This window comes from Pelophylax lessonae (genome assembly GCF_965119305.1).
Source record: "Pelophylax lessonae genome assembly, chromosome: 11".
NCBI lineage: Eukaryota > Metazoa > Chordata > Amphibia > Anura > Ranidae > Pelophylax > Pelophylax lessonae.
In genome coordinates this window covers 181,424,306-181,446,139 of record NC_138778.1, presented here as the reverse complement: position 1 = coordinate 181,446,139, position 21,834 = coordinate 181,424,306, and the positions used below count along the sequence as shown (strand labels likewise).

Genomic DNA, 21,834 nt, shown 5'->3' with positions numbered 1-21,834 from the left:
AGACCACGTTCCTGTGATTCAGGTGTGAACCAACCCTGAAGCTGGTCAATGCCAGGTCAGGAAAAGGTCAACTGCAGATCAAATGCACCTGTCAATGACTAATGAAGGATTTCAGAAGTGTCTGAAACTAATTTCAAACTAATGCCACAGACTCAAACCTAAAGCCTGTCAACACAGGCATTGTGTGTAAATTTCTGCACTCCATTTTTATTTCACAGCTTTATACTCATCACTGTATTACTGATCCTTATTCAGGTGTGTGAATTGTTCCATGGACAATGCACCTGTGTTCGGATCAGTAAAAAAGTAGTGTTTTTTACTCCTGTGTACAAGAGGCCTACAGAAGAAATCTTCTTTTAATTTCTATGGGTGCTTCACTCATCTCCACTTCCTAATACACTATACCAGTGATGGCGAACCTTGGCACCCCAGATGTTTGGAACTATATTTCTCATGATGCTCATGCACTCTGCAGTGTAGTTGAGCATCATGGGAAATGTAGTTCCAAAACATCTGGGATGCCAAGGTTCGCCATCACTGCAATACACAGATCCTGGCTGGTTAGTAAGCCTTTTAATATTCTTTAAAGGGGCAGTGGCAGCTGCGCTCTACCACTGCTCCTAAGGTTATTGCCCACAAATGTTGGCTGCTATGAGGGGAGGAGCAGAGAGGAGGGATCAGACAAAGCTAGAAAAAGATTGCAAGGTATTTATACATTGCTCTACCTGTAATTCAATGTATCATGACAGTTGTTCTTTAATCTTCTGAAATGTTTTCTCATCCATTTTTAAAAAATTATATTCTCCTATACATAAAATAATTTATGATGTAATGGGGGTTCAATGGCCCTTTTAGTCGTAATGTTTTTAATATCCGAGGATCCTTTCCAGGGCCCCAGGGATGACAGTTTTCGATGAGGTAAATGGAAGAAAGCGTTAAACTAATGGGATTCCATATCACAGTAAAAGTTTTTTCTTTTTGTTTAAGGTCACAGCCTTTGTGTTTAGGGGTCGGTCTTTCCCTGTGCTGAAGAAGTTTGTTTCACATCATGTGTGCGAAAGAATTTGGTGAAACAAACTGATTGGAGAAAGCACACCTCATCATGACATCGATCCAGTTTTTAAATAAATGTTTTCTTTGAGCGCTATTTAGCATCTGCCTTTTCTTTTTTTCAGATTGTCTCTTACCTCCTGGACTTACCAGAAAAGGATGAAGAAGAGGAACAGAGAGCTCAGATCAACAGCTTTGATAGTCTATGGGGAGAGACGGGTGAGTGCTGAGGCTGTGCGCTCTTTAGGGAGTTTTCTTGGAGCTGAAATATGACATTGTCTACATTTCATTGATGCTGGAATCTGTTCGATGCAATGTATTTACATCAGTCATTTTTATATAATTTCTGTCCCTTTATCTTCTCTTATTAATTCTCTGTTCTATAATTTTTTTACATACCTATTCTTACTCTCATCCTCTTCTCACAGCTCTTACAGCTGCTGCAGGGCGTGGAAAGCTTGAGGTTTGCCGCCTATTGTTAGAACAAGGGGCTGCCGTATCCCAACCTAACCGGAGAGGCGTTGTTCCAATATTTAGTGCTGTCCGACAGGGACATTGGCAGGTAACAATGCAGATGGTTACTTTGTCTTGTATAGGTAAATAATTGATGGATACGAAGACTGACCAGTTCGTTCTTTTACAGATTGTTGATTTGCTGCTTACACATGGTGCAGATGTTAGCATGGCAGACAAGCAGGGCCGTACTCCATTAATGACCGCTGCTTCAGAAGGACATGTAGCTACTGTGGAGTTTCTGCTGGCACAAGGTTAGTACAGCCATGTGGTTGTAGTGGAGCTGTCCCAGGACTGCAGCTTCCATTTGAACAGCAAAGCTGGGAATTAGGAGTTACATGTTATTGTGTATGTAAACCTTTTATAAGGAACTTCTCTAATCCCTTTTGTCTGTAATTTATACAATTGAAAGGGCTTGTTATATCTGTTCAATGAGTGCAAAAAATACCTGTCAATTCTGCCAGAAATCCAATGAGTTTCTGACCTCCTTTAGTGAGCTGACAATGCTGCTCTGAAATCTCAAACAATGTTGTGCTTCCTGTGGTCAGGAGGTCTTCTATAGTCCTAACACACTTCCTGACCTAGGGTTGACCGCACAGCTGCTCCATAGATTCAGAATTGTAAGCGTTGTCACCCTTGGCGAGACAGTAGGTTAACGGCAGAATCGTCAGGTGATACTAAAAGAAAGAGAGCATAAAAACAAAAAAAAAACACAATGCAGACATCACATTTAAGAATGGGTAAGCTGTAATCTACAACAATCAGCCAAAACATTATGACCACCCACCTAATATTTGACCCATTGAGGCATGGACTCCACTAGACCTCTGAAGGTATCTGGCACCAAGCCATCAGTAGCAGTTCCTTTGGGTCCTGTAAGTTGCAAGGAGGGACCTCTATTGATTGGATTTCCTATAGTGCATCCTGGTGCCGTCTGTTCCCCAGGTAAACGACATACACATCCGGCCATCCACATGTTGTAGAAGAAAACATGATTCGTCAGACCAGGCCACTTTCTTCCATTGCTCCATGGTCTAGTTCTGAAGCTCACATGCCCATTGTAGGTGCTTTTTGCTGTGGACACTGGTCAGCATGGGCACCCTGACCAGTCTGCAGCTACTCCGCCCCGTACTCAACAAAGTGCAATGCACTGTGTTCTGACACCTTTCTATCAGAACCAGCATGAATTTTATAGCAATTTGAGCAACAGTAGCTGGATCAGACTACATGGGCCAGACTTTGCTATCCACACGGATCAATGACCATGTTGCTAGTTTTCCTACCTTGAACCACTTTTGGTTGGTCCTGACCACTGAAGACTGGGAACGTCCCACAAGAGCTGCAGTTTTGGATTTGGTCGGTCTTCCGGCCATTACAATTTGGCCCTTGCCAAAGTCACTCAAATTCTTACGCTTGCCCATTTTTTCCTGCTTTCAACTTCAGGGACATCATGTTTTTTGCTGCCTAGTATATCCCACCCACTTTCAGGTGCCATTGAGATAATTAATGTTATTCACTTAACTGTCAGTGGTCCTAATGTTATGGCTGATTAGTGTATGTCACATTTTTTATTTGGGTTTAGGTACACTTTAACCCAAACCAGCTTTGAAAAAACTGCTGAAGTTTGCATCTCATGCACACGGCACACCTCTGAAACAGAGTAGCACAATTATAAATTATAACTAAGTGTTGTGGAACCTTTTTATACAAAAATTCTCTACACAGTAAGGTCAAGGGTTAATAAACAGTGAAATATATTTATTATTTATGTTTAATATATAAAATAAAAGAAGATAATATTAAATATGTGGAAGTAAAATGTTAGAGACACTCAAAAACAATCCAAACCAAAAAGTTATTCCTAACTTTAGTTACTCAGTGATGCATCTGAATGCTTTGAGGGATTTGGCATTAATTGTGGGCGCATCTCTACGCCCAGGAGAGACAGCCGCAGCACACATTTACCCATAGTAATGACTGGCTGTAAGTTAGTTGTACACAGGTTTACGTTGTGCTTGCAAGAGCTCACAAAAGAGCTCTTGTGTGTTCCAGGATTTATGTGCTTGTATGAGATTTCATAGTCATGGTCTATACCTGCATACACCCATCCATTACTGTAGGCAGCTGTATGCTGCAGATGTGTCTCCTGCATGCAGAAATAACCATACATTTTGGACAGATGTCTCACACTGCCCGTGTGTATGAGGCCTTACTGAATCCATACAGAGCAATCCGCTTATCTTATAACAAATTCAGTGCTATGTTCAGTAGAATGAAGTTTAATCGTTTCTGATAGCAGTAAACAAACGTTTGGACTTGCTATTTGCTTCAAATTGTTTTTGAATGTTTCTGTCATGTTACCTCCCAAAATATAATTATATTATCTTTTAATATTAAACATGACGATCAAATATATTTCATTATTTAATATCCTAGATCTGAATGTGTACATACAGATTTTACTTTGCTGTGTAGGAATTTGTATGAAAATGTTCCACAACACCTAGTTGTAATTAATTAAATTTTAGATATACTCTGGTTTTGTGCATAGTTCATTCTTTATCTTTACAGGTCAAAGACTAAAAAAAAAAAGATAACTTTCAAAAATTGTTTTCATCTGCTAATTATGAAATAATGTACAGCATATGATAATATTGCTTTCTGCTTTTAAGCCAGCAGGTGGAGCTTTAGGTTCCTGTAAATGTTTTCAATTTTCTATTTGCTTTTTTGATTAAACAAGCCTGTTGTTTTAAACAGCTCAATGACTCATCAGCAGTGACTCATCCCTTACCGGAGATGTTTTAATCAAGTAAATTGTACCTCAAAGAAATCCGCTCTCTAATGCTGTTCTTTTATCTAACCAAGGAAAAGAACAGGCACCGCTGAGTGTAGCAAAAACTTTTATTACATGACAATATATAATAGTAACTCACATAGAGGTATCCTTGAGTCCATGTTCCATGTCCTGGATCACTTCCTGTATGCAGTCTCTCCGCATCCTGACTGGCCCGCAGCCGGGTGATGACAGTACAGGAAGGATCGTGGAGGAGCTGGTTCAAGTGAAGGCAGCGGTGAACAGCAAGCCCCCCGGAAGTGACGTAACTCGTTTCGGAGCATTCACACTCGGCTCCTTCATCAGACGTATGCAAACTCTCTACAGCGGCAGTCATAAAAGGACACACACCGGAAATGACTATGGCAGATGTCAGAGGGCAAACCACACAACAACAGGAAGTGTCATATTGCCATAAATACACTCTGATTACATTTTAACCACTTAAGCCCCGGAAGATTTTACCCCCTTCCTGACCAGGGGGTTTTTTGCGATTTTTTTACTGCATGACTTTAATGGACAATTGCGCGGTCGTGCGACGCTGTACCTAAACAAATTTCACATCCTTTTTTTCCCACAAACAGAGCTTTCTTTTGGTGTTTTTTGATCACCTGTTCGATTTTTTGATCATGCGCTATAAACAAAAAAAGAGCGTAAATTTTGCAAAAATAACAATATTTTTCACTTTTTTTTATATGAAATTCCCCCCAAAAAAATTTAAAAATCAAAATTTTTTAACATTTTCGGCCAATTTGTTTTATGCTACATATGTTTGGTAAAAAAAAACGCAAAAAGCGTATTTTGATTGGTTTGCGCAAAAGTTATCACGTTTACTAACAAAGGGAAAGATTTTTGTCATTTTTGGTGTTTTTTTTTTAACGAGTAATGGCGGCGATCTGCGATTTTTTTTTTTTTTTTTTTTTTTTTTTTTTTTTTTTTTTTGCGCTACTGCGACATTGCGGCGGACAGATCGGACCCTTGACTGACATTTTTGACACTTTTGGGGGTACCAGTGACATTACTGCAGTAATCAGTGCTATGAATATGCACTGTTACTGTAAAAATGACACTGGCAGGGAAGGGGTTAACTGTATTGGAGAGGGAGGGGTTAAGTGTGTCCTAGGGGTGTGTCTCTAACTGTGATGGGACATGTCTCCTATTGTAAAAACAGAAATCAACAGTTCTACATAGTAGAACCGTCTGATCTCCATTTTTACACAGGGGAGAATGACAGGCGGCTTGTTTACATAAGCCGCCCGCCTTTCTCCCGCTCTACCGACAATCGTAGTGTGACCGGCGGACATCGGGTCCGCCGGTCACACGCCCAGACTCCTCTGTGAACGAGCCGAGGCGGGCGCGCGCCTCAGCGAGCGCGCGCTCGCCCACTATTGGCTCAAAACCCGGTGACAGGCTAGCGACGTAGATCTACGTCACTCTGCCTGGCCGGGGCTGACTGCCGCAGTAAATATACTGTGCGCAGTCGGCAAGCGGTTAAATACAGAATGGAAATAAAAATATATATATATTTTAAAATATATAGCATAAAGTTAATCAGAGTTTATTTATGGCAATATGACATTTCCTGTTGTGTGGTTTGCCCTCTGACATCTGCCATAGTCCTTTCCGGTGTGTGTCTTTTTATGACCGCCGCTGTAGAGAGTTTGCATATGTCTGATGAGGGAGCCGAGTGTGAATGCTCTGAAACGCGTTACGTCACTTCCGGAGGACTTGCGGTTCACCGCTGCCTTCACTTGAACCAGCTTCTCCGCGATCCTTCCTGTACTGTAATCACCCGGCTGGGGGCCAGTCAGGATGCGGAGAGACTGCATACAGGAAGTGATCCAGGACATGGAACATGGACTCAAGGATACCTCTATGTGAGTTACTATTGTATATTGTCATGTAATAAAAGTTTTTGCTACACTCAGCGGCGCCTGTTCTTCTCCTTTGTTGCCAGCGGGATTTCCGTTTTTTTTGCCTGCCAGAGCTGCCCTGAGCCACAGCATCATCTGTGAAGCCAAGTTTACAACAGCCCTTGACCACCTGGTTGATTACACTGGGGTCTTTTCCTTTGGCACAAGCGCCCAACACCCCTCTGTCCTTCTTTTATCTAACCAGTAGTGGTATGGGAATAGTTTGTCATGCAGTAAATATATATTTATACATACAGTGTCTCATAAAAGTGAGTACACCCCCTCACATTTTTGTAAATATTTTATTATACCTTTTCATGTGGCAACACTGAAAAAAATTACACTTTGCTACAATGTAAAGTTGTGAGTGTACAGCTTGTATAACAGTGTAAATTTGCTGTCCCCTCAAACTAACTCAACACACAGACATTGTCTAAACTGCTGGCAACAAAAGTAAGTACACCCTAAGTGAAAATGTCCAAATTGGGACCAAGTAGCCATTTTCCCCTCCCCGGTGTCATGTGACTCCTTAGTGTTACAAGGTCTCAGTTGTGAATTGGGAGCAGGTGTGTTAAATTTGGTGTTATCGCTCTCTCTCCCATACTGGTCACTGGTTCTACAAGTTCAACATGGCACCTCATGGCAAAGAACTCTCTGCGGATCTGAAAAAAAGAATTGTTGCTGTACATAAAGATGGCCTAGACTATAAGATTGCCAAGACCCTGAAACTGAGCTACAGCACAGCGGCCAAGACCATACAGCAGATTAACAGGACAGGTTTCACACAGAACAGGCCTCGCCATATTCAACCAAAGAAGTTGAGTGCACGTGCTCAGCATCAAATCCAGAGGTTGTCTTTGGAAAATAAATGTATGAGTGCTGCCAGCATTTCTGCAGAGGTTGAAGGGGTTTTGGGGGGGGGGGGGCAGCCTGCCAGTGCTCAGACCATACTCCACACACTGAATCCAACTGGTCTGCATGGCTGTTGTCAAAGAAGGAAGCCTTTTCTAAAGATGATGCACAAGAAAGCCCACAAACAGTTTGCTGAAGACAGACTATGGACATGGATTACTGGAACCATGTCCAGTGGTCTGATGAGAACAAAATAAACTTTTTTGGTTCACATGGTGTCAAGCGTGTGCGGCGGCAACCAGGTGAGAAGTACAAAGACAAGTGTGTCTTGACTACAGTCAAGCATGGTGGTGGGAGTGTCATGGTCTGGGGCTGCATGAGTGCTGCCGGCACTGGGGAGCTACAGTTCATTGAGGGAACCATGAATGCCAACATGTACTGTGACATACTGAAGCCGAGCATGATCCCCCTCCCTTCAGAGACTGGGCTGCAGGACAGTATTCCAACATAATAACGACCCCAAAACACCTCCAAGATGACCACTGCCTTGCTAAAGAAGCTGAGGGTAAAAGTGATGGACTGGCCAAACATGTCTCCAGATTTAAACCTTATTGAGCATCTGTGGGACAGCCTCAAATGGAAGGTGGAGGAGCGCAAGATCTCGAACATTCACCAGCTACGTGATGTCGTCATGGAGGACTCCAGTGGCGACCTGTGAAGCTCTGGTGAACTCCATGCCCAAGTAGGTTAAGGCAGTGCTGGAAAATAATGGTGGCCACACAAAATATTGACACTTCGGGCCCAATTTAGACTTTTTTCAATTAGCGGTGTACTCACTTTTGTTGCCAGCGGTTTAGACATTAATGGCTGTGTGTTGAATTATTTTGAGGGGACAGGAAATTTACACTGTTATACAAGCTGTACACTCACTACTTTACATTGTAGCAAAGTGTCGTTACTTCAGTGTTGTCACATGAAAAGATAGAATAAAATATTTTTAAAAGTATGACAGTGACCTTGTCACGTTCTGCCTTGTAGTAGGCTGAAGCATTTATTTTAAAATCCCCTTTGTAATATGATTTATCACCCTCTTTTAGGAGCTTCCATAGGCCTCATGGATAAGGAGGGTCTGACCGCTTTAAGCTGGGCCTGTCTGAAGGGACACCTTCCTGTGGTGAGATCACTGGTGGAAAATGGAGCAGCTACTGACCATGCTGATAAGAACGGACGTACGCCCCTGGATCTCGCAGCCTTCTATGGGGATGCTGATGTGGTGAGTAATCCATGTGATACAATAATCTGATATACATTGGTAGCATATAGTAAGGAGATGCATATTAATAGGTTATAGAAGGCAGATTTGCTGAGTTGGGTCGTAGGTTGTAATAGCCTCACAGTTGTCATGATCTGGGTTAGTTTGCAGCAGCTATTAGACAGATCTCTAACCAGAACAACAGGTGCCAATGGATCTATCGATTCTTACCTGAACTGCAAAGCAAAACCCTGTGTAATCTTTCTTTCAGACTTGCGTAATACACACAAAATAAAGGGAAATAATTGATTACAGTTGCTTGTGGTGGCCTTCCAAAGTGTTAGATAAATTCTGTGTGCCGGAACAAGCGCTTTATATGCCCTGGAAGTGCTCAGTATCGCGGCCTTGTTAACAGTGTGATCTATTTCTTAAAAGCATTGCTTGATTCTGATCCAGCACTTGAATTTAAAGGGCTGTGTTCAGCCATCCTACTATATTCTGTATAATATCCATCAGATTGATAACCAGTGCATGTAGAACGTATCTGTTCTTCAGTCTTTAGTAACAAGACTAGCTCCCATTGGCAGTCTCCTTCCAGCTGCCTGCTGCAGATAATTACACCTCAGTACACTTTTCTTTCCAGCATGATGTACAGACCAGTTTCCAGTACTTTACTTAGTCCTGATCGAGTTCATCTGCTTCTGTTTGTTTACAGGTCCAGTTTCTAGTGGACCATGGTGCAATGATCGAGCACGTGGATTATAGTGGAATGCGCCCACTGGACAGAGCCGTAGGTTGCAGGAACACTTCAGTTGTTGTGGCTCTTCTAAAGAAAGGAGCCAAGATAGGTAAGTGACAAAGCAGTGACATGCCATTGCTACCCCCCTCGTCCTACAGAAAGTTCAGATGTCCAGATGTTAAGTTTCCCATTGTGTTTATTGTCAGTATAAACAGGCTTGCATGTTCTTTGTCAGTTAGCTTAGTATTGTGAGCCTTACAAGAATTAAGATCACAGAATTGCACCTCTACTGTATATTCCAAAGACCAAAACAGCGACTATTAACCATATCACTGACTAGCTTGCCAGTTTTCTAATCAGAGTTTTTATGCCTGGCACAGCAGAATCCCTTTTTAAACCCACTGCTGCCAGAATCTTTGTCGCTGCGTGTTGTAATGTCCATCACTGGTTAGCCACGTTCTCACTGCCCCGTCACTGCTGCTTGTTGATGATCTGCTGCTCAGACATTAAGCTTCTGTGCTCGCTGCTCTCTCACTCCTGCTACATGGTTTGTTTTCTCTCCTCCGTCACTCCATCCGTTTATCGCCAATGCTCCCTCTCACTTCCTCTGTGTCTGTTGCTTTTCCACACCACCCCGTTCCTTACTGTTGTTCTTCCTGGTCCCCAATATTTTTTCTTTTTTTTTTTTTAACTCTGCACCCCCCCTATGTCTATCCTGTTCACTTTGCTCTGTTCCCTCTTCTCTTATCCCAACTTTTCAATGTCCTCCATCTCTTTGCCCATTTATCTTCCGAATTTGATTTCATTGATCACATGGCACACTCCTTTCTCCCTCTGTTTTGTTATCCACTCTGACTTTCTTTGCTGCTTTAAGGCTGTCAGACCTTACCAAGCCGACCCAAAGGTTAGAACTTGCTCTCTCCTCACAGCTTTGCTCCGCATGCTTACTCACCAGTTACGCACATGGACCGAGCACTAAATAGCTGAAGCACTGACTGAGTTTAGGTTTCACTTACACCATTTGTGTGATCTACTGTCCACTGGTTTCCCAATAATTTTCTTCATTTTGAAATATTATTTTGGAGCGCTACTCTGGCTGCTCTTGTGTCAATATAGGTCCCTCTAGTGGCCGTATTGTGGTCTCTCTCTATATGAGGACACAGTCGTGGATTCAGCTGATTTTACCATAAGTGAAAATCTTTCTTTTTCTCTTATGCACAGCTGACTTACAACCTATATATTAAAATCCATATGTTGGGCTAGAAATCATTCATATTTTTAAACATAGATATGTCAACCTTCAAATTATATTTTGATAAATATCAGAGGACATTATAGAAAGTGCTGAGGTTTGTAGTCTTGCGATGATGATAAAAACAATTGTTCAGGAAAGAGATTTGGTGGACTGTACAGCGATTTCTAGTCCTTATGTCTGAGTGGCTATGACTGCAGTTACCAACAGGCCATTCTGTCTCCATATGGCTGATTTCAAGTAATGGCCAAGACTTCACACAGCATGGGCTCTCCCAGGAAAACTGCAGGAAGCACTTGGGAAATGTAATGTGTAAGTTACATTCACCCCTTGTAGCATCCTGTGCTTGCTGTGCCTGCTGTTCACTCGGGGCTCACATGCTTCTGGTCCCTCTGCAACCTTTCAATGGAGGTGTTCAGCTCTTGGAGATTTCCTGTCTACTTAGAGCACAAGGAAGCAACTGAACTCTGCAGTCACTGAGTAAACAGTTTTCCTGCAGCCATACCAGGCCACCACTGGGATTAGTGTCATTTACACATTACACTTACCTCTCTCCCTAAGTGCTGTAGTAGAAAATGTTTTGAGTATGGGCTGATGACCATTCCTGGGTAATTGGAATTTAAGGTTGACACTTTTTGTGATTTGTGAATTACATTTGTGAATGGGCAGATGAATTAAAAGTCCTCTCCCCATTCATAGATTGTGTTTCATTCATAGAAGCTGTTGGCTTCTATGAATGGAGGAGCTGGGTGGAAAGTTTGAGCATAGTCAGACACTCTTGATGAGAGCCGGTGACAAGTCCCACAGATCTATGAATATGAACCTCCGCAGCATTGGACAATTACAGCGGCGTGGGTCCATCGCTGGTGGAGGATTTCATCTAACAGAAGAGGCATTAGCACAAGGGACGCGTCCTACTGACTAAGTTATGTCCCTTGGGCTGATTTTTGTGTTATTTGACAGCACTTAGGCTTTAAGATGAATGTATTACAAATAAAGTAATGCTTGCCAATGAGAATGAGTTGACTTTGTAAACACATTAGTTCTCTAAATATACCCAGGGATAACAGAAAATTCTGCAAATATTACCATACTACTCTCATTTTCTGTCCCTGTGGTTTAACCACTTGGTGACCAGGTGTGGTTTCTGTGCAGAGCGTGCTCACTCTGGTTATAATTGGGAACCAGCAGGATGGGCTCCTGATCATATGACGGTCAAGCACAGTGATCACTTGATTGGAAGTCTGTCCTGTACCTGGAATAAAGACCATGTTAAAGGGCTGCTGGGGAGGTCAGGAGGGTGTTAGGAACTCTCATCAAAGGCCTACACCAGTTTAAACATTGCTTGTTTATATACATCCTGTCTGTACATAAGGTGTAGAGTGCAAAATGCCTGCAGACCAGGCCAGAGATATGGAGACAACCTCTACATTTGCATTTTGCTGTTCATAGTTGAAAGTCTGTAGTTATGTGGAAGAGGGGGAAGACAGGATTTAGTTCTTTATTTATTATGCAGGGCTTCTAGCAGTTTGTGGTTTGTTTTACTAGTGATTACATGAGTGCAGTTCCCTTTAACAACTGTAGTAATTTATGGTTCCTAGCTTTCCACAGATATGTGGAGCTAAGGCCTTTCTTGTAATACTTTTTGAACTGCATACTTGATGCTCTTTATACTGTACAATGCAGACAGGCTGAATGTAAACAAATCAATGTTTCCATTGTCCTGGGATGACAGCCCTCACAGCACAGGGAAGAAAAGGCTGAGGTAAGGGGTTTTATTTGCAAAGCTAACATGTTTTAAAAGTGCAGTTCTCATTTAAATCTTTTATAACTAGACATATAGATGTGGCTTAATTTAGTCATATAAAACCCTAATGGTTAGAATTAACAAAAAAATATCATGATGATCGTAAAAGCATGGGGAACATTTACTAACACATTTGGCTTGTTTGAGCTAATGATTTACTGACTGCCCTTACCTAATAGCATGTTGCTGCTTAGTGACTCTTCCTGCCTCATACAGTTAGAAGCACATATTATCATATGCTGCATAGACTATCAAAGGGATGTGCAGAATAAATATGTGGATTTTTTATCTATAAACCCCACTGGGTATCGGTCTGACACCCTGGTGCATGTTCAGACTCATTTGTCAAAGTGTCTGAATAAAAAATGTACCCTTTTGAATTTATAACTTTCTATTTTACATACAAAAAAGTATGACACTCCAAATCTGTTGCTACTGGGATCACATACAGTTCCTGTTTCAGATGGTTTGATAAATCAGTTTTTTTTAGGACAATAGAAACATATTTATGGGGTCACACTCAAACATTTTTATCGCTTAGGTACAAACATTTCTTCCTGAGAACTCTTTTCTTCCTCTTCTCTGTTCTCTGCACATTTACAAACCTTGATGAGGCTGAAAAACTGGACAAATTCTACATTTCTTATTGCTAAGTGTCTATATTTTATATATATAAAAAGGCATTAGTAAAGCAGAAAACTTGGCCATTTTTCAGTCTCACCAGTTTATAAATGGTCCTCCTCCTTTCCTGTATACTTTAAACCACTTTCATTCAAACTGCGCCTATATTTGTTCCCCCTGGTCCCAGTATTTATCCCCATCCAACATTTAGCCCTGGTCTCTCTTGTTTCACCCTGTCCTTTCTGTCTCCCATTTGTACGACCCCAATGTTGTATCTTCTTCCTTCTCTTGATTCCCCCCTCCCCCATTTGGTTCTTCCCCTTGCATTGTATTAGTTTTTTTACCCATCATGCATCCTGTACACTACAGGTCCAGCCACCTGGGCCATGGCAACGTCCAAGCCAGACATCATGATCATTCTGCTGAGTAAACTGATGGAAGAGGGAGACATGTTCTACAAGGTGAGGAGCCTGGGAGAAGTTTGGAAAATGCAAACTTAGTAAGATGGTTCAGAATGGAGGCATGTGATTTTTATGTCAGGATATGAGGTTGGTGGTGAGCTTGCAGGAAGAGGGTGGACAGTAGCTGAGAAGAGATAGTGATATTTTAACGTTTGGAATTTCCACTTCCAGCAAGAAAATAGAATTTTGTGTCCCACACATGTGATTTCATATATCAAAACATTTTAAAATTGTCCTTCATATAGACTACTATATATGAACTGGCCCAGAGCAGCCAACCCTCTATTCTCCAACTGTGATTTGCTTTGCAGTTTTGAATCTGGTTGCTTGCAGTGATGTAATGTAGATGGCTGATGGATAAGGCCTACCTGGCCTGTTCTTCTGGCCCCACATAGTTATTTCAGTTAGTCCACATACAATTCCTGAATTTTTCTTGACATCTGATCAGAAGTTGTTTGTATAATAAGATCCTTTGAGGGAGGCTTACTTAAAAAGAAAAAAAAAAACCTTAAAAATAAAACCTATTGTTGGAGGTGTATGAAGGACTTGTAAATACACTTTGCAATATCATCGTATGACACACAAATATTTCTGGACCTCCAGTCAGATAATTAAAGTGATAGGACTATCACACCCATGTTATTAAGGTCTGCAAACATTACAATATTCTCTGATCCAACTGAAGTTTCAGGTGTTGCATGATGAGTTTGTATCTGCTTGCAACATTCAGACCTGTACTGCTTTCTTTTTATCAGAAGACATTCTGAAGATACTTTTGCACACAGAGTACTGCCAGGACAGTGGGGATCTGAGAGAAAAGGCCTAATATAGTGGCTACAATGTCAGGGACAAGGATTTCTTTGCATGCTTTTTAGAACTGGTAAACCACCTTAAGGGGGCTTTGAGTGTATCAGATAAATAGGAGGGCCTCATGGTGTCTGAATGAACAATCTTTGTTTCCTCCAGCAACCTTTTAGCCTCTATCTTTTCTTAGTCTGCCATTGAGATGGTTGCTTTGGGAAGCACAGCCAGTCATAAGGTCCTTAGTAAGGAATTAATAGAGGGTAATAAACATAAATGGATTCTACCCAGACTAATACTATGGGGAAAGATTGTTGAGAATTGCAAGGTGTGACAATAAAAAAACTAAAGCTAGAAGTTTAATAGCTACAGGTAGTTGAACTGTTAGAGAACATAGTGTTTGTGAGTACCATGCCTTTGCTCCCTCAGAAAGGGAAAGTAAAAGAAGCAGCACAGAGATACCAGTACGCCATGAAGAAGTTTCCTCGTGAGGGATTTGGAGAGGATCTGAAGACTTTTCGAGAACTCAAGGTGTCGCTTCTTCTCAATCTGTCCCGTTGCCGTCGGAAGATGAATGTGAGTGAAGAACTTCTTTTAGATTTTCTGATCAAGTCACTAGATGTTATATAAGCTTGTGGTGTGTATGATGCCTTTAATAATATGTTTTATATGGAAAAAGGAGCGGCCACTCTTGGGTAAAACTGTGCAAGCACTCAATTATACTGTTATCTGCCATGAACATGTATCCTGGCACTAGGAAAATTACTGTTGCATCTGACATAGTACAATCCCTAATTTTCCTAAATAGGAGATTTAGGAACCTTCGAACTTAGGCTATACTACAGCAGTGATGGAGAGAACTGCAGGTAGCGGATTCTTCTCAGGGGAAATAATGATTGCCCTGTTGGGTGGTTTCAGCTGAACACTACTGGTTTTTCCATGTACAGGATCAAGGATTTTTGGCTGATGACCCTGGACCTTTGCCAAAGCCATAAACATGCATGTTGCTGTGATGCATATTAATGTGCATTTATATAAAAGTCTTTTAAAAGAAAGTGGGTTGTGTGTACACATAGGTTCAACCACTCTGATGACTGGGCAATGCTAAACCTATTTTAGAGTCAGATTTATAATTCCAGCTAAATTATGCCTGAGCTGTTTCTCAGATGTGAAATTTTTTATTTGCAGTTTTTCTTCAGCAGCCATATATTATCACCTAGAGAAAGATATTGAATGTTCATGAGCATGTTACTGCATGCAAACATTTCCAAAGATGCTGGAAAATCACTGCATGATTGAATTTTCATGTTTCCCTTTATTTTAGAGGAAAGGAAACAAACCTGCCACTGCCTGCCCCACATTTGCTCATCTACCAAGTTAAGCTGGCCATGCGTGGATCAAAATTCAGCCAGTCCAACTGGGACCTGCTGAATTTCAATTTATGTAGGGCAGGCTGGTTGTACACGAGTCAGTCTATCAAGCCATGTTTAGTCTATCAAGTCATGTTTACAACCAGCGTGTCGGGTTTTTGCTAAATAATCAGTGCTGGAAGCTATAGCTGTAAACAGTGATCATTTTCCTGTGATAGCGGGGAAGTTTCCCATCCAGGATACAATAGCTCAGTGGGAAAAACTCCCCCCATCCACATTCAATGTATTGATGGGGAAGTCTGCTAATTTTTTTTCATTCAACCTTCTGGTTGAGAAAAAAAATATGAATCATGTATGGCCGCCTTTAGAAGAGAAGGTTTTGGTGGGTCCCAGGTTGCAGTTCAAGCAAAGATACCATAGGTAGATCTTTCACTGGCCTTTGTGTTCAGTGAGATCTGCCTGGATGTGGCTACTCTATATGTACTGTATATACAGATTCTTATGTGTTGTCATCCATACTGGGAGATTTCTCATGATGTCCTGAAAGCGAAGAGTACATTAGAAGCCACAACTGCTACTACTTCTACCAGTTCTTGGAAGTGAACCTTTACATATTTTAAGAAACATACAGCTTAGTATGTTTGGCACATTTTCCAACTTCCTTCACATGGTGGCCATTGCGATGCACTTCTTTTTGCACTCCTTTGACCCAGATTCAGCCACATCACAGAACCATTCCAGGCTATGCAGGTATCCTGACACTAATGTCAGGATCCACCAAGATACCTGACTGGCAGCTTACTCAGCTTTTCAGTGAGCCTGAGCTAGTCACTCCCACCCCCTCCACAAGCCAGCACCCCAGTGAGCACTAGAGGGGCAGAGCAGAGAGCCAGTGACTGACAGTCACCACTCAGGGTGGACCCGAGAACTGAGCATATGAACTCTCAGTTCTCAGTGTAGAGTCAGCGGATGGGAGCAGCAGCATCAGGTCAATGCTGCAGCCATCTAGGTGAGTATGAATGTTTGCTTTTTTGATTCCCACACTTTTCTTTTAAGTCATGGAACATCTCTGTCCTATATTTTTTTTTGTGTGGTTCTTCCTACATGATTTGCTTCTTTCTAGATTAGATATGGCACTGAAGCTTGGCCATAGATGACTCTGCTTTTGAACTGATTTCTTGATCCACACAAGTGAGGTGGATGGGAAATCCTCCCCTCTGCATTACGGTATTCTGACAGTAGGATCCCTCCACTGTCAGAATAAACTAATCAGCACTGCATGCTGATTGACAAGCGCTGACCCAATGAAATTATACCAGCAGTCCTGTTTGAGAAGAGTCGATCATTAGAGCAACTCCCTTCAGATGGGAAAACCATAAATGAATTGAAATTCAGCCAGCCCCTGCAGAACTGACTGAATGTTGACCAATCCATGGCCAGCTTTACACTGTTCACATATAATAGTATCACAGATAATATTTTGCTTTGAAATGTGTCATTTTATTTTCAACATCAACCCCTTTTTTGTGTGATTACAGGACTTTGGAATGGCAGAGGAGTTCGCCACTAAGGCTCTGGAGTTAAAACCAAAATCGTATGAGGCGTTTTATGCTCGAGCTAGAGCCAAGCGAAGCAGTAGGTAAGATAGTGTGTTACTGTTCAGCAGGAGTTGTTTTGTGGCTTTGAGTTGTAATATTGCAACAGCATTAGCTCCAATGTCCTTACATTGGAGCTAATGCTGTTGTATAAAAAAGGACTAACTATGAGGTAAGGAAGGGTTATACCCCCCCCCCCCCCGTCCATTTCCTTTTTACCATCTGTGTCACATTGGAGGGATTTCCCTTCACTTCCTGTCCCATAGTGGGAGGAAATGGCTCCAAAGTAAGAAATTCCCCCATTGGAAGATTTCCCCTCTATCCCTGTTCTGGGAACAGCCCAAATTTTGTGATTTTCTTTCATTTTCACTCTCGGTTATATCAGTTGACAGAACAAATAGGGTGGATCTCCCTAATGGGGGCACACACAGAAATACAAACCTTACAGCTGTTCTAATCTCTCTCCACTTTATCCAAAACAAAAAAAAAGTTTTGCCTTTTAGTTATACTAAAGGCAAAAATTCGGGCCGATTCGGGCGGTTCCATTGCCGACAATAAGCTCTGATTTGGCATGCGATTTGACATGTCAAATCGGCCCAATGTGAACCGGGGCTTATTGTCAAAGATTAATTGAACAATCTGAAGTTAGAAGCTGATTGCTTACTATGCACAGCTGCACTAGATTCTGTGTGAACCAGTGTTCATTTTGATGTCAAATTTCAATTTAGTTTTAGTCCTGGTCTTTTGACTAAAATGCCGTTTTTAGTTGTATTTTAGTCATCTGAATGGTTTTAGTTTGTCGTATTTTAGTAAACTAAAATCAAATAGGTTTAGTAAAATTGTAATGCATAAATAAAACCAAGTTTTATAAGCAAACAAAAATATGGCTATTTGACAAACAGAAGTGCAACTTTAAAATATAAAAAAAAAACTGTAAACTCTATTGGCTGTAATGCCATTGCACATATCTGAATATATTACGAAAAATAAGAAAGGCCTTTTTTCTTAATTTTTTTTTTCTTTTAGCAGCATAGTAGATGCCCCCTACCTATTCTTTTGTGGTAGTGCAGTGTTATTAATTTTGACGTCAAATTTTGATTTAGTTTTAGTCATATTCTTTTGACTAAAATTCCATTTTAGTTTTAGTCGTATTTTAGTCAACTAAAATAGTGATATTTTATTTGACACAAACTCTGGTGTGCACCAGTTTTATTAATCTCCCCCATAGTGTCATGTATGTATCATAAAACCAAATCTGGAACATTTACAATTCCTATCCTTTTATTCCCCTGGAACACACTCTCAGGGCACAGCCTCTGTAAGGGCCACTTTTAGACGAAGGGTCTGATCAGGCCCGTCTGTCAGTTTTTTAGATAGACCTGATTGGATGGTCCATTCATCCCTATAGACCAGTGGGTGTAAATGTCCATTTACACCTGCCTACCTCCGGTCTGGTAAAAAACAGAAAGGAGCGATCTAGTAAAACATTTAGTGTATATTTGCCAACACTCTATAGGTGCTTCACCAGAAAGTGAGGAAATTGCAAGTGTCATTTCTATCTGATGACGATACTGTATGGTTGACCTCAAATGTATAGAAACTATACCCACTATTTCTCTAAAATATGTTTATTTTATTTTATTTACATTCTTTGCAGACTGTCATTGTTAATAAGAAAAAAATGCTATCAAAGGAGCTGAACAACATACATAATTAAGGCTATCTACATTATTGTGTTCCTTACCAGTATTGCTTTGTATCTTGCAGACAATTTACAGCAGCTTTGGAAGATCTCAATGAGGCTATTCAGCTTTGCCCTACCAACCGTGAGATCCAGCGACTCCTAGTGAGGGTGGAGGAAGAATGCAGGCAGATGCAGCAAGAAGAGGAGGCTCAAGAGTTACAAGATGAACCAGAACCTGAAGTTCCAAATGAGGACGTTGACTCCACACAGGAAGACATGTATGAAGAAGAATATCTCGAACAAGACCTGGATGCTGTTGGATTACAGTCTGAAGGAAGGCAGTGTCAGGGCCTTCCAGGATTGCAGAGCCCACCTCAGTCTCCTGCGCATCGGGACTCTGCCTATATGTCTGGATCACACCAAGTATTTGACTTTAGATCAAACAGCTCAGTGGGCTCACCTACACGACAAGGGTATCCGTCTACTTCCCCGTCCCTGTCTCCAACACATCAGAACTCTCACTATCGGCCCAGTCCTCCACAGACATCACCTGCGCACCAGAGCTCTTCCTATCGCTTTAGTCCACCTCCAGTGGGCGGTCAAGTAATAGACTATCCAAGCCCTCCTCCTTCACCATTACGAAGAGCACCGCAATACAGAGCTAGTCCGCCAAGTGAAAGTATTGGCATGTATAGGCAACAGTCTGGTTCTCCAGTGAGATATCAGCAAGAGCCATGTGTAAGCCAGCATCCAGGAAGACCCAAGTCTCCTTTGTCCAAGATATCACAGCGATCTTTCCAAATGTCACAGCTCCCCACAGCCGTTCCGCAACCTGCACACAGGTTACAGCCAGCCAAGGCACAAATTGTACGCAGCAACCAGCCCAGCTCTTCTGTGCACTCAAGTGCTGTGATTCCAGGGGGAACATATGGACAGATGGCACACGGTATGTCAAGCAAATACCAAACATCTTCTGGAGAAATAAGTCAAAGCCGTCTAGTATACCAAGCTTCCCTTGGTGGTCTCATAGCCGAGGGACGCCCCCAGCATGTGCAAGCCAGTTTAAGTGCAGGGGCTATTTGTCAGCATGGTGGCATTGCTAAGGAAGACATCCCCCAAAGGCCAACCTCAGCCTATAGAGGTGGTATGAGGTATAACCAGACCCCACAGATTGGGCGCAGCCAGTCTGCATCATATTATCCTGTATGTCACTCCAAGCTGGATCTTGAACGCTCTTCTCTACCTTCCAGCCAGCTAGGTTCTCCAGATGTCTCCCACCTAATAAGACGGCCAGTGAGCATTAATCCTAGTGAAATAAAGCCTCACCCGCCCACTCCAAGGCCACTGTTGCATTCGCAGAGTGTAGGACTTCGCTTTTCCCCATCCAGCAACAGCATTTCATCCTCTTCCAGCCTGTCTGCTACTTTTAGACCGTCTGCTTCTATACAACAAATGGAGATTCCTCTCAAACCAGCTTATGAGAGACTTTGTGATGAACTGTCTCCAGTGTCCCCACCCCAGGGAAGTTACCCTGGTGAACCCACACGCTCTAGGACCACCCCCTTTATGGGGATAATTGACAAGACTGCACGGACTCAGCAGTATCCCCACCATCATCAGCAAAGCCGGACATGGGCTGTTTCTTCTGTTGACACAGTCCTCAGTCCCACATCTCCTGGCATCTTGCCCCAGACAGAATCTTTCAGCCCCCCTTCTTCTATCAGCAACATCGCCTTTTATAACAAAACCAACAATGCACAGAATGGACATCTCCTTGAAGACGACTACTATGGGCCGCACGGTGTGCTAGCCAATGGTTCTCGAGGGGACATATTGGAGAGAGTCACACAGGCCTCCTCCTACCCGGATGTCAAAGTGGCCAGAACACTGCCTGTTGCACAGGCTTACCAGGACAACCTGTACAGACAGCTGTCTCGAGACTCTCGGCAGGGCCAGACTTCGCCCATCAAACCAAAGAGACCATTTGTGGAGTCCAATGTGTAGAACAACAGACTTTCCCCTAGCTTTTCCCTTTCTTTCTCGGTATTAACCTTCTCCTCACTCTTTACGTATACCTTCCACAAACCTAGAGGCTGAGTAACTCTTCTAAAGGTATCAGTCCTGTCCCAGACCCTCAGCCATTGACCCTCCACTTTAGTGTTCTTAGCTGACCCAAGATGGGCAGAGCTGGCTTTTTAGTGTGGTAGGGTGTTCTTAAAAAAAAAAAAAAAAAACACTCTAGACTTGATTGGGTCATGGAACCCAATGGGCACCTTCTTTTTAATTGCCCAGTATACAGTTGGTATTCTCTTTTCAATTGACTGAAATTAAATTATTTGCACTTAAATCACTAAAATGAAGTCAGCCCCTGGTCTCAGAATATTTCTGCCATCCTGTGGATTTTATTGGCGGCAAGCCCATGTTTCCTCCTTTATAGCATTGCTTCTACTGGCAGTGTGTTTTACAGCCCTGAGTAACTAGACTGACCCTGCATGTGGGAGTACAGCAGCTGGAACATAGAAAAATCTAAGGCCACTTACAGCACAATAGGCATCTGGGAATCTGATAAAATAAGGGCTCTATTCATTGTCATTATTACATTGATAGCCATGTAACACTATATGTAACATACACTGGGGATGCAAGGCTTTTACTGAGGCTTTTTACAGGGTCTGGCTCTTGGGATCACAAAACCTCAGTCCTTTTCTAACTAGAGGAAGCAAGAGAAGTAGATGTAAAGTAAGTTATTATAGGTAGATGTACAGTATGCTTTTACAAGGGACTGTATTCTAAATCCACTACTCTTCACCTTGTTAAGCTAGAAACCTCTAGAGGGCATTTTTTTAATACTGGTGCCCATTTATTAGTCATTAATTACGGAGAATCTTTTCTTTAGGCATTATAGTGTTTTGAATTTAAATTCTTGCAGGCCTACTCAATAAGACAGTCTAATCTGCAGTGAAGATATTGGGCAATGGATCAGAATTCAGCTTTCACTAATCTTCAGTAGATTACTGTAAATTGTTGCACTTTACATTTTATTGCTCTTTTTAACTTGAGTAAACTGTACCACTTAAATCCCGAGCCTTTT

At 41.9% G+C, this 21,834-nt stretch overlaps 1 protein-coding gene across 6 annotated transcripts in view; it reads left to right on the top strand.

The window, feature by feature from the left end:
* Positions 1-21,620, top strand: part of TANC2 (tetratricopeptide repeat, ankyrin repeat and coiled-coil containing 2) — a 773,447-nt gene extending 751,827 nt beyond the window's left edge. For 2 of the 6 annotated variants that reach the window (XM_082271257.1, XM_082271258.1), the window contains exons 20-29: positions 1,176-1,269; positions 1,479-1,612; positions 1,694-1,817; positions 8,259-8,434; positions 9,129-9,261; positions 10,027-10,056; positions 13,202-13,293; positions 14,524-14,670; positions 17,003-17,103; positions 18,827-21,620. In XM_082271257.1, coding sequence (XP_082127383.1) covers positions 1,176-1,269; positions 1,479-1,612; positions 1,694-1,817; positions 8,259-8,434; positions 9,129-9,261; positions 10,027-10,056; positions 13,202-13,293; positions 14,524-14,670; positions 17,003-17,103; positions 18,827-20,747 — 2,952 coding nt within the window. In that variant the 3' untranslated portion in view covers positions 20,748-21,620. The remainder of the gene's footprint in view (positions 1-1,175; positions 1,270-1,478; positions 1,613-1,693; positions 1,818-8,258; positions 8,435-9,128; positions 9,262-10,026; positions 10,057-13,201; positions 13,294-14,523; positions 14,671-17,002; positions 17,104-18,826) is intronic. The other 4 variants (XM_082271261.1, XM_082271260.1, XM_082271262.1 and 1 more) reach the window with 2 other exon arrangements.
* Positions 21,621-21,834: the final 214 nt, after the last annotated feature.